Below are 12545 nucleotides of genomic sequence, written 5' to 3' on the forward strand. Positions count from 1 at the left end.
ATTTTTCAGCTTGTCAATGGTCACATTTGTCAGTGAGACCCAAGGAAGAAACATGGTGGACTTCTTCATCTTGCCCTTCCTCAGAAGAAACACAACAGGTGAGGTGGAGGTTCACTGATGTTTCTGCTTCATGTGGAGGTTCTGGAGTTCATGAAGGTGATTTTACTGTGTGTGTTTTGTGTCAGATGCGGGTTGTGTGTCGACTGCTAACAACAGCACTGAGTGGCTGCAGAAGAACTTTGGCCCGTTCTCTCAGTTTGTGTCTCTCACAGATCTGCTCTCCATCAACGGACTCTTTAATCCCGTATGTCTTCACATGTGATTTCATCAAAGGAAATTGACGAAAATAACACCAACAACACTGTACCTTCATTGTTATTTTCTTGTTCTTCTGTGTCTGTAGTTGGAGACTCTGGACAATCTCACTCCAAAGCAGGTGGCTGGACTGATGGCGGAAAATCTGCCTGGTCTTCCAGAGAAGGAAGTCATCATCAATAGGGTGTTTGATCATCTGCTTGTGTCTCCTGTGGAACGAGGACTTCCTGATGTTCTTCAAAACCTGCTCTTAATCTCACAGATGGTAAAATTTACACAGTTGTTCTCAATGGCTCTCCATCAAACCGTAGTCAGATTTCCCAAGGTTTTGCTTTTGCATTTGTATGTGGATTGTCTTACGTGAGATTGTAAAGTAAATGGATGAGTCTGATGAATCATGTATGTGTTAACAGCACTGACACTTGTTTGTGTTTCTACAGACCATTATTCCGTGCAGCTCCTACATACTGATGTAAGTGTATTTGGTACCTGATATTGAGTCTCTGGGGTCTCTTGTGCTGAGATCTGCTATAATTCTATGGTTCTTTCTCAGATTTCAGAGGCTGTTTCAGGCTTTACCTTTCCTGCTGACAGAGATGGAGACTGTGGTCCTCCACGTAACTGAAGAACTCAAGCAGAATGGAGCAAGAGGTGATTCTTGATCTTCATTATCTCTCACTGTCGACTCCTCTAGAAAATCAACATGTTTCTCATTATGTCTGCTGGAATTAATGAATTAATGCTTGTCTTATTTTTAGACTGCTCACTTCCTGAACCTCCAACAGTAAGAGTTTGTTTTTAACATCAGTTCTTTCTCAATCTTGTTGAGTCCTACAGTCCTCACTATGCTAAAAGTGAATACATAAATATTCAGATATTAACAATTGTTTTACATTGTGTTTTTTATTTTGTTCTGTCTTTTATTTTCTGTTGCAGTGTTTGATCACACCTGTGAATGGTAAGTGCATTTCTTCATCACACCTGTTTGGGATGTTGAACCAATCAGCATGTGTAACGGAGTCTGAATGAATGTTGTGATAAACTGGACCTGTATCCTTCCACTAGCCAACATCCATAAACACTGAGCCCAGTGTTGCTCAGATTTCCTCTCTATTGATGTGCTACATTGACAGCTGTTGTCTGTACAGATCTACAACAGCCCTAGAGCCCAGCCAGATGAATAACAATAACTACACTAACAGATACTACAAACCTTCAGTGTTTGGCTACATATGAGAATTAAAACAAGATTTGCTTAGCACTGTTTGTTGTTCAGAGGGACTCATAGACTGAACAGTGCTGAATGAGATTCAAGACTCAAAGTCACTCACTAATCGTCATCACCTACTACTCTGTTCAGAAGGAAATCCATGTTCCTGTGTTAGATGAAGCCCAGTCCCATCCATAAAACATAGAACCCTTTGTTTTGTGCTCATTATTTGCTATATATGCAGGGAATACATGACACTGGGAACATAGGAATGACTTTGTTTTTAACCACGTATCTGTTAACAAGTCTGGGCAAATGTTGTTTTGATCTATTTTATACTTTTATTATTTTCTCCAAACTTGTTGCACTGTGATTTACGGGTGTTGTACTGAGTTCTAAATGAAATCCAGTAGCACTAATCAATGTTTTCTGATGGATTTAACAGCTACCAGAGTTTGTTCAGGAGTCAACAGGTACAAGCAAACACTCTTTTCTCTACTTTGACACTGTGACATCATCTGTCAGACAGGAAGTGCTCATGAAATTTTGATGTCTTCCACAGTAATGAGACTCTCCTGTCCGCTGGTCTCGTGAGCGCCCCCTGTAGTGTGGACCTGCAGCAGTACGCTTGCTCGTCGGTAAGAAGAACATCAGTTTAAATGGGCTGATGTTGATGATAGTTTAAGAATCTACCTCTCCTTCCAAATGTGCAGCAGTTTCTGGAAATCATTTCTGATGAAATCATCTGTGTTTGTAGCTCACAGGCTTCACTGCTGAAAACCTGGCTGGACTCCTGAAGTGTCAACTATCCAGCAGCAGCAGTTACTCCAAGGAGATCTGGAAACTGCTTTTCATCAAAGCAAATGATGTTCTGGATGGAGCCCTCATCATCTTTACCAACTCGCTAGCAAACATGGTAAATAAGCCTTGCACAACTCTCCTCTAGTGTTCACTGTAAGATTGACTGAGAATATGACAGTAATTCCTCCTCGTTACATCATCAGTCTCAGCCAATCGGAGGTGATGTTGTGTCCCAAGTGCTGGATGTGATTGGAGAGCTGAGACTGGAGCGCATCAGTCCTGACCAATGGAGTGACGTCACTTTCATCAGCATGTTGTTCACTCAAAATCTGAAGCCGTTTTTACAGTTTGCGTCACCATCCCTACTGCAGTGCACTAGCAGCAAAAACCTCAGCTGCCAAACCTACCAGCACATGTAAGAAAACCATATCCTCAACAATAACTCAAGACTATTAGGAGCCGTTAAGATGCTTGTTTAACTTTATTCTCATCCATTTTTCAGCTTGTCAATGGTCACATTTGTCAGTGAGACCCAAGGAAGAAACATGGTGGACTTCTTCATCTTGCCCTTCCTCAGAAGAAACACAACAGGTGAGGTGGAGGTTCACTGATGTTTCTGCTTCATGTGGAGGTTCTGGAGTTCATGAAGGTGATTTTACTGTGTGTGTTTTGTGTCAGATGCGGGCTGTGTGTCGACTGCTAACAACAGCACTGAGTGGCTGCAGAAGAACTTTGGCCCGTTCTCTCAGTTTGTGTCTCTCACAGATCTGCTCTCCATCAACGGACTCTTTAATCCCGTATGTCTTCACATGTGATTTCATCAAAGGAAATTGACGAAAATAACACCAACAACACTGTACCTTTATTGTTATTTTCTTGTTCTTCTGTGTCTGTAGTTGGAGACTCTGGACAATCTCACTCCAAAGCAGATGGTTGGACTAATTGTTAACAGTCAGCCTGGTGTGCCACAGAATGTTGTCATCAATAGGGTGTTTGATCATCTGCTAGTGTCTCCTGTGGAACGAGGTCTTCCTGATGTTCTTGAGCTCCTGTATATTTTCTCCACTGTGGTGAGAAGTGTTTCAGAGATGAGGCTGGAGGTCTTCAGCAGTTTCTAGAACTGTGTATATATTAAGAAGTTGAAATGTGGCACCCTCAACTGAGAGAGTCTTAACATTTATTAAGCCACGTATGGGGTCTGTATCTCAAATTCTGTAGTCCAAACAACAGCTCAAAGTTACTAACTTTACCTTTTGATCCAGTGACCTATAGAATGGTCCATTGAACTACAGTTTTATAGATTTCATTATTTTGTCATTTTACTTATTTACTTTTTTGGATTGCAAACAAACATTGTTCATGATCCTATTGTAATATCATAGTGTGCTATTAAGCTTTCAATCCTGCTTGTTATAATGTTTGTTCTCCTGCGCTCAGCCGTTCTTGCTGCTTACGGTTATGTTCTTCTGAATGGAAATAAATGACTGCTACCGCTTTTCTTTTCTAGAATCCACTCAGCTGCCAAACCAACCAGATAATGTAAGTGTTAGTTTATTAATAACCATCTGAGACAGTTGCGTTAATGACCGCATCTTCTTGACTGCTTCTTTTCTGTTGTGAATCAGCTTCACGAGGCTGGAGCACATCTTGAGGTCAGGAGCGGGTGATTTGGAGCCCGTCATCTGGGCGAGCGTTTACAAGTTCAGCCGCACGGCTCCTGCAGGTCAGCGGCGTACGCTCTGCGTTCTGTCAGCCGTTATGTTCTTTTCCCATGTTCCTTATTAATGCTGCTTTTGACTTTCCTCACAGATTGCGCTCTGCTCCCAGTCGTGAATGAGGTATGTTTGTTATTTCAAACGAATCACTTTCAGAATCCTTTAAGTCTGTTCTGTACATCTCACACTGCCTTTGTCTTTTCCTCTGCAGTGTCCTGTGACTCCATTCAACGGTATTCATCGATTCCTACTCATCGTTTACATTTAGGCTTGTAGCAGACACTCTGATCCAAAGTGAACGAGGAAAAATATTGCTATTGTTTCATGATCATGTGTGAGTGTGCAGTAATGTGCTGATGTTTTCCTCGGTTTGTGTGTTTCAGAGACTCGGGTGTGCAGTGGAGTGGACAGGTAGTGTAAATTTTTAATTGCTGCTTCATTTTCCTGCTTTGTTTTTCCCAGCTTGGACTAACTGTGTGCTCTCTGTCCAGTTCTGCATCACAGCAGTGCTTGATCGACGGACTGTCGTGCGGCTTCGGTATCGCAGTACACGCGTGTTCCCCGGTAATCACATACGAGTCAATATGCCAGAATGCAGCCCTATAATCAGGCGTGAAACGGTTGTGTAAACGGGCGTGTTGTGGTGTGTTCACGTGTGTGTTCAGGTGCTGAACGTGAGCCTGGAGCATCTGGTCACACTACTGCACAAGCATCTGTCTACGGCTGACATGAGCTCAGCTGAAGCCTGGAAACTCTTCCTGACCAGAGTCTCACACCTGCTGGACGTCGCCCTCAGCCAGCTCTCCAACAAGGTACAAGACAGACTCATTTCTGTCTGTATGTCATTTTACTATAAGCAGAGATGGCAAAAGACTTTTTTACTTTAGTTAAAGTGAAGAAGTATGAGCTCTGACATGTACTTAAGTAAAAAGTACCCATTAGTACTACCTGTTTTAGTGTCACGCTGGTAACTGGACCTCACATCACATTGACACATTAATACAAAATAATGTATATTTGAATTTTGTTCACGTATGAATGTATCAAGGCTGAAAACCACTATGTAGAACAGGGGCGGACTGGGACAAAATTTCAGGCTGGGAAATCTCACACTCATCCAGGCCGTCCCATACACACACAACACATTCTGAAACCATGGACAGCACTATTTTTTCTTATGGCCATCACATTAAGAAAAGATTTAAAACCTTAGGCTGTGGTCGTGCAAAATAATTAAAGGTTCCCTCTTGAACGGCACCTTCATTTCCATTTTCCTTTTCAGTCTCTTCATTTTCCATGATATCTCTCTGCATCTCACTGTGTGTGTGTTTACTTTTTTCACTAATTTTCTTGTACCTGTCCCTTCTCCCATCAGCCATTTACTGCTATGAACAGAAATGTCTCCACCTTTTTGCAAACAACCACCTCATTGTATTTGGTTTGCAATAACATAAGTTTATTTTAGGTCAATTTAAAGGATCACATTATGACCAGGTGTTGTTTTATCTTAAAATTCCTTAAATACTATAGATATTATTTTTATTGGATTATCACAAGTCATATTTTTCTCTTTGCAAAATTAACCATGTTTTTTGGCAGATTAATTTACAACCATAATTTTACTACAAATTTCATGGTTAGTCTATGGTTAGTGTAGCAAAACCATGGTTCATTTGTGGTTACCATGGCTTAACTATAGTAACCATGGTTTTAATAGTCACAAAGGTTGTGTTGTTATCTGCCCTAGCTCCCTCTGAACGTATTATAAAACGATGTCTTCTAACATTTGTTTACTAAATTACTACTGTAACTTTACAGTAGATAATAATGATGTTCTTTAGCATACAGTATTTTGAGTGATGATAGTAATTAGTGTAGTTTAGTTTACAGTAGCTATTATTAATCCTCTGGCTACTGCTAAGAGCTGCTAGCGCTTAACTAAGTAAACAAAGACAAAACTACAGTAGCCTATTTACAGATGAAACTAACCTGCACTTGAAGTCCTGAACACGTCAGTAGTTTTGCCCTTCTGATCCACTCCATTCTCAACTCACTCGCATTGATTGGCGGAGACGCGGAGCTGAATCGTGTTCAGTACAGACGAACCGATTCAAGACTTAGAGATTTGTTATCGAATGGTGATCCACAAAATGCAGATTGAAACTAAAGTAACGAGCCTGGGTTGAAAATGTAAGAAGCAGAAAGTACAGATATTTGTGTAAAAACGTAAGGAGTAAAAATAAAAAGTAGTCCGAAAAATAAATAGTGAAGTACTGATACCAGAAAAATCTAATTAAGTACAGTAACAATGTATTTGTACTTAGTTACTTCCCATCTCTGACAGTAAACAATAAACAATACATTTGTTACAGTTGATTTTAAAAATGTATTAGTAAATGTTGAGATTAACAATAACTAAAATATATATATATATATTTAGCTTTTTTTATTGAACGAACGTTCTTGTGAACTTGTTAACAAATGGAACCTTGTAGTGTTACCAAAAACATATATAAAAACTTTAAAATCAAACAAATAAACTAAAATAAAATTCTCTCTCTATATATATTACCTATTGCAGTTGCTAGGGCAGCATTTTTCACAATATTACTAAAAATCTTAATAGTATATCAATGACACTAGAATAACAGAGATTTAGAATCACTCAGTCTACAACACACGATGCTTCAACAATGCTTCATGAACACAGGAACTGAGATGACTGTGAACAAATCCCGCATTTATTCATTCAGAATCATGAATGTTAGTCAGCACAGATTGTGATTAGTCCTGCTGTATGTTGTGATGATTTTCCCCCCTTTTGCTCGTGCTCCGTGTAGTCCATGTGGTGGAGCAGCAGCTCTGCTTCTGTGGTTCTGGATGTTCTGCGGGAGCTGCGACTGAACAGACTCACGGACGAGAGCGCCGTCGCACAGTGGCTCGACAAACACCTGCGGCCGGTCCTGCCGAGCGTGTCCACGACGTTCCTGCAGTGCCTGCGCAGCAAGAACTTCAGCTGCCAGAGCTTCCAGACAGTGTAAATGGCCCAAAACGTCCTCACTTTCCGTTTACATATTTAAAACAAGTCAAAAATACTACTGTATGAATATTTCCGAGTGAATCTGTTTTGATTTGGAATCTGAGTCTTATGATATTGACGTGTGCGTGTGTGTGTGTGTGTGATGAAGGGTTGGAGCGTTCGATGCAGGATATATCCATATGAATGACTTTCAGCGCCAAATAACCGTGTCAGACTTCATCATACCGTTCCTCTCGAGAGCAGGTACTGAACCGACGCTCCTCTCTGTGTGTCGCTCTTCTGTGTGTCCTTCATTATCTCATGACTGACACCGTTTGACTGTGTGTTCAGGTGCGGCGTGTGTGTCCAACGACAACTCTCAGTGGCTCATCAGTAACTTCGGCCAGTTTTCTGCTCTCGTCCCTCTGAATCAGCTGATCTCGCTCAATGCGCAGTTCAACCCGGTACAGTCAATAATACACATTTGCACTGCATTCATCAGTATTTGTGTTTTTTCCCATCAGATGTCTAAATACTTTTAAAATGTGGTACAGCTACCTGAGAAGCAAATCTGTGTAAGATATTAAGGTGTTTTTCTTGGTTTAAGCATAATTTGATATATTGATGTGACTTGTATGCGATGAGCATGAGTTTGCAGGGGCGAAGTTTAAGGCGGGGCTTGGTTCTGTGCCTCCGTTGCTGGTGGTGGGCGGGGGGGGAGGGGTCTACAATCCAATTTCACCAAGTACAACATGTTCCTGGATCAACATCCTTGTTGATCTTGGAACAACATTCCAATCAACCAACCAGAATTAACGGGATAACTTTTCAGGAAATGTCAGTTTTAGGCTTATAATCAGGATGAGGTACTTTTACACCCTTGCTAATCACCTATCATTTTCCTTTGATTTTAGGAATAAATTATGGGTAAGGTTAAGTTTAGGGGTAGGGAATGGGCTAAGTCTATATTTTTGGACAGTAATGTTGATCCAGGATCACGTCTTACTTGGCAAAATCGCGGCGACCACAATCCAACGCTCTCTGTTGACTTTAAATGCTCTTGTTTTTGGGACAACAGCTTATAAAAACTTAGTTCTGGGTTTTTTAGCTTGTTTACTGTACACATTGTCGCATAGCAGCTTTTATACATTGTTCTGTTTTTTGTTATAAGTCAGAAATGACAAGGAGGCAGCTTTCCGCAATACAAAGTCAATGGAGAGCATTGGGTTGCTCCCCCCACCCCAACCCCCCGGTGGGCGTGGTTTTCTGATTATGACGCGCACCGCTCTGTCTCTATGCGGATGTGGGCGTGACTCCAAACGTACTCTTACAGTGGGAATAAGTAAGATAGGGGCGGAGTTTAAGTGGAATGAGTGATTGCAGAAATCTGATGTTTCACTACAAGATCCAGTTATGACATTCATCTCTATATTGTATTTTTAAAGAATAAAACATATGTATAGATGAATTGTTCACAATAAGATCTATGACTTGGTGAACGTTCCTTGCATGATGACTTTAACGCAAGAAGAAATTAAAAAATTGAATTCAAGATTCTCTCAGAACAGGATACAGTATGTTCCACAGTTTTGCTTCTGAAGGTATTTTACTGGAAAACAATGTGTTTTTGAAGTGTGCAAGAGTTTTAGCTTGATCTTTGCTTGCTTTCTTCTCTGTTTCCAGATGAGCAGCCTGCTCTATCTCTCTCCAGAGCAGCTGGTCGGGCTGATGTTTGACGACATTCCTGGTCTTCCAGAGAAAAGTGTGGTCATCAATGCCGTGTTCGATCACCTGACCGCGTCTCCACAGAAACAGAGGATCGTCTCCATGCTTCCCATCATGGTTGAGTCGTCAACGACGGTAAAAAGAGTTTTTCAGTGCACTTTTGCATCTTTTTCTCATTGCTGTCCCACCACTGACCCCTGGACGTGTTTGTTTCTGACAGAGGAACGTCTCCTGTGCATCATATCAAACCATGTGAGTGTATTGTCATACGCTGAATGTGCTTCACGTGCAGAGTCTCACGTCTCGTGCTCACACGTCTGTCCGTCTGTTTGCTAGTTTCCACCGTCTGGATCATCTGATGGTCAGTGTGCCGGTGGATCTGGAGGCAGCGATTCTGAGGAGTAAATCGGCTCTGCTTCGGAACGTTCCGCAAGGTGAGACGAGATCACTTTGACTATTATGAGATCACAAATTCATCTGAATTGGGTTCACCGCTATGTTAATATATATCGGACATTGCAGGAATATGCTTTACACACGCACACTCATGAGTGTCTCTCTCACTCTTTTTCCCAGGTTGTGTGAGCTCTAGCAGACAGGTGAGTGTTGTAGTGCCCTTAACTGTATTGAATGTGCACTATGTAAAGCTGTACTTGCAGATATAATAATATTAATAAAATAAAAGACACTTAGGGTGCTTTCACACCTGTAGATCGATTGCTTTGCTCCGAAACAGGGGTTACAATTATTACAATGTTGCTTTTTATTCATGCTGCGGTTTGCTTTCACACAGCAAAGTTTCTAAACGGACCAAATGTGTTAATACAAGTCACGTGCAAGTAAACTGTCCTCTCATTGGTCAAAGTTCCATGTGTTTTTTCTGGGATTCCGCTCAGCTGTCATCTGTCAGGATGGAACAGCAACAGCTTTGCGGGCTTATTGTTGCATTTATTTTTTTAAGGTATCGTTATATTAATTTATCATTTTGAGTCCATCATCAGGAAAACATTTTTAAAACACACCTACTACAATAAGACGGCATTATAAAATGAAAAATCGCTTCGATTTTGAATGGCGCAGACAGACACAGGTTCATTTTAAGTGGTATTATACAGTGTGATAAAGCCTGGTTCGTTGGTCCGTTGGTCCATTGGATCGGATTGCTTTCTCACTACAACAGAACGGCTCCAGTGTTCATTTGAAAGCGTACCGAGAGGAGGTATCGGTACGCTGCTTTGGTCCGTTTTTGGTGCACACTCGAGTGCGATTGCTACATTCACACCTGTCCAAACGAACCGCACCAAGAGGGAAAACGAACTCTAGTGCGATTCAGCCAAACCAAATGAGGCAGGTGTCAAAACACCCTTAAGCACAGTTAAGAGAGACACCTTCATGACTGTTTCCTAGTGCACTATGTTATAATATCAAATTAAACATTTTAAATAGATGTTCATTTTAAACCGTTTTGATTTAATAATCTTTTGTCATGCTGTAAAGCAGTGCACTTATTTTGATGTGTTGACTAGACACTGATGCTTAAGTATAGTAAGCTGCTTTGGCTGTAGTTGGTTTTAAGCTTGAAGATGTAAGCTCATCTGATGCTCATGTGTGTCTCTTTTGTCTCTTCCAGTGTGGCTTCACACCAGTGAATGGTTAGTGATCATCTGATTGGTTAGTTTGGTTATTTCTGCCAGTAATCGTGTACTATGTGAGCTGACGCTGTCTCTCTCTCTCTCTCTCTCTCTCTCTCAGAAACAGCACTGTGCAGGAGCATCAACAGGTGATAAACACCTTCAGTGAACCTTCAGATGATTTTAGAACTCAGACTTACTTTCAGTTGATTATTTGAAGAACAGTTGGCCTATTAATCTATTATCAAAATATTTGTTAGTTTCAGATCTAGTTCTGTGAGGCGTATCAGTGTTCTGATTGGCCGGTTGAGGTGTATCCGTCATACTCATCAGTGTGTGTATGTTACAGCTCTGTTCTGTTGGCGTATCTCGGCTCGTCTCATGACGGCAGTCGGCTCTGTGAATTCAGCATCACACAGTACGCTTGTGCAGAGGTACACAAAACACAGACATTTGAACACTCTCTGTAAATATGTATTTTATGTATATATGTATATAATGTATTTTGTGTGTTCAGTTGACAGATCTGAGCTCACAGGACCTGGCGACCGTGTTGTCATGTGGTCTCAACGGGAATGAAAACGTGTCCGAGGAGATGTGGAAACTCTTCACGCAGAAGATCAACCCCGTGCTGGGTCCAGCGCTCGACCTGCTCGCCGACACGGTACACGACAACACTCTCGTCTCTGTTCATTTATATGCATTTCAGGCTATGTTGACATCAAGATGCACTGGCAAAGTCAAACATTGCAATAACAATAAATGAAAACAAGAAAGTAACACTGAACTGTGTCTCTGTCAGAGGCTGAATAAGTCCCGCCCCTCAGTGTCATTCTTGAATGTGATTGGAGAGGTCACTCTGAGCTCCTTCAGCTCCACCAATCTGGGAGACCATTCGTTCGTCCAGCGCTGGTTTAACTCCAGGCTCCGCCCATTTTTACCCTACGCCTCCGAGATGTTCCTGTCCTGTCTGTCCACCAGAGACTTCAGCTGTGACACCTTCAGGAGCGTGTGAGTTTATCTCTCTCTCACACACACACACACACACACACACACACGTCATATGTTGATGCAGATCTGATATTTGGTCTCTTTCAGTGTCGAGAGCTTCGGTCAGAGTTTTGATGTCATGTCCACCGATACACAAGCTAATGTCTACGTTGACTTCATCAAAGTCTTCCTCTCTCAGAACAGTACTGCAGGTTGGACACACACACACACAGAAACGTACACAAAAACATACAGTATTTGTATCAAACGCTCAGCTCTGATGTGTTGCTCTGTGTTTAGGGTGTGTGAACATCTCTCAGAGCAGCTCTGATTGGCTGATCAGCAGCTTTGGACGTTTCGCTGTTTTCACCACAGTCACAGACCTCCAGACGCTCAACCCCAACTTCAATGTGGTACGAACACACGCACGTATACACACTCAAAGATGTAGCATGTACAGATGCGTGTGTTGACGTGTCCCTCTGTGTTTGTGCAGTTGGACACTCTGGGTCTGTTGAGCATGAGGCAGTTAGTGGAGGTTTCCAGCACTCCTGGATTCTTGTCCAGCTCCGCTGCGGTCAATAATCTGCTGCTCTATGTGCCGGACGCTCAATTCACAGCGTTCTTCTTATCCCTCTCCAATACGCTACAGGTAACACACACAAAACCACCTAACCCATACTATTCATCAACATGGAAACTCTCAGCCAGTCACAGCACAGAAGCTCTGCTCTTCTTTGTGATTGGCTGCATGTAGTGCATCTGGGTTCTGATTGGCTGATTAATCAAACAACGTCAGTTCTGAATAACCATTTGTGCTGTATGAATGTGGAATAACATTTTTTTCCCAATAAAATAAATAAATAAATAAAAAGGCCCAATAAAATATTTTCCCCAATAAAAAAAATCTGGCTTTTTATCCAGTTAATAGATTATTCACAAACAGAAAAATAATCGTTAGTTTGTGGCATATAAATGTGGAATAAGATGTTTAATTCAACAATCATCCAATTCATAGGTTATCAAAGTAATCATTAGTTACATCCCTAGTTCTGAGTGGGCATTTGAGGAGTGTCTGCGTTCTGATTGGCTGTTTGTGGAATATCTTGTGGAATATCTGTGTTTTGACTGGCTTTTGC

General features: G+C 41.5%; 1 protein-coding gene across 6 annotated transcripts in view; it reads left to right on the top strand.

Moving 5' to 3' along the window:
- mslnb (mesothelin b) overlaps window positions 1–12545 on the top strand; it is a 39955-nt gene that overhangs the window by 12269 nt on the left and 15141 nt on the right. The window contains exons 26-61 of one of the 6 annotated variants that reach the window (XM_051094957.1): window positions 10–98; window positions 186–304; window positions 404–580; window positions 756–787; window positions 869–966; window positions 1074–1099; window positions 1252–1273; window positions 1971–1998; window positions 2088–2163; window positions 2283–2441; window positions 2530–2741; window positions 2829–2917; window positions 3005–3123; window positions 3223–3396; window positions 3834–3865; window positions 3952–4049; window positions 4136–4164; window positions 4253–4274; window positions 4425–4452; window positions 4533–4605; window positions 4707–4853; window positions 6882–7078; window positions 7230–7324; window positions 7412–7524; window positions 8744–8920; window positions 9006–9037; window positions 9122–9219; window positions 9362–9384; window positions 10416–10437; window positions 10538–10565; window positions 10766–10850; window positions 10934–11080; window positions 11219–11427; window positions 11515–11618; window positions 11707–11819; window positions 11903–12058. In XM_051094957.1, the coding sequence (XP_050950914.1) occupies window positions 10–98; window positions 186–304; window positions 404–580; window positions 756–787; window positions 869–966; window positions 1074–1099; window positions 1252–1273; window positions 1971–1998; window positions 2088–2163; window positions 2283–2441; window positions 2530–2741; window positions 2829–2917; window positions 3005–3123; window positions 3223–3396; window positions 3834–3865; window positions 3952–4049; window positions 4136–4164; window positions 4253–4274; window positions 4425–4452; window positions 4533–4605; window positions 4707–4853; window positions 6882–7078; window positions 7230–7324; window positions 7412–7524; window positions 8744–8920; window positions 9006–9037; window positions 9122–9219; window positions 9362–9384; window positions 10416–10437; window positions 10538–10565; window positions 10766–10850; window positions 10934–11080; window positions 11219–11427; window positions 11515–11618; window positions 11707–11819; window positions 11903–12058 (3448 nt within the window). The remainder of the gene's footprint in view (window positions 1–9; window positions 99–185; window positions 305–403; window positions 581–755; window positions 788–868; window positions 967–1073; window positions 1100–1251; window positions 1274–1970; window positions 1999–2087; window positions 2164–2282; window positions 2442–2529; window positions 2742–2828; window positions 2918–3004; window positions 3124–3222; window positions 3397–3833; window positions 3866–3951; window positions 4050–4135; window positions 4165–4252; window positions 4275–4424; window positions 4453–4532; window positions 4606–4706; window positions 4854–6881; window positions 7079–7229; window positions 7325–7411; window positions 7525–8743; window positions 8921–9005; window positions 9038–9121; window positions 9220–9361; window positions 9385–10415; window positions 10438–10537; window positions 10566–10765; window positions 10851–10933; window positions 11081–11218; window positions 11428–11514; window positions 11619–11706; window positions 11820–11902; window positions 12059–12545) is intronic. The other 5 variants (XM_051095024.1, XM_051095098.1, XM_051095312.1 and 2 more) reach the window with 5 other exon arrangements.

This window comes from Labeo rohita, chromosome 1 (assembly GCF_022985175.1).
Source record: "Labeo rohita strain BAU-BD-2019 chromosome 1, IGBB_LRoh.1.0, whole genome shotgun sequence".
NCBI classification, from domain to species: Eukaryota; Metazoa; Chordata; class Actinopteri; order Cypriniformes; family Cyprinidae; genus Labeo; species Labeo rohita.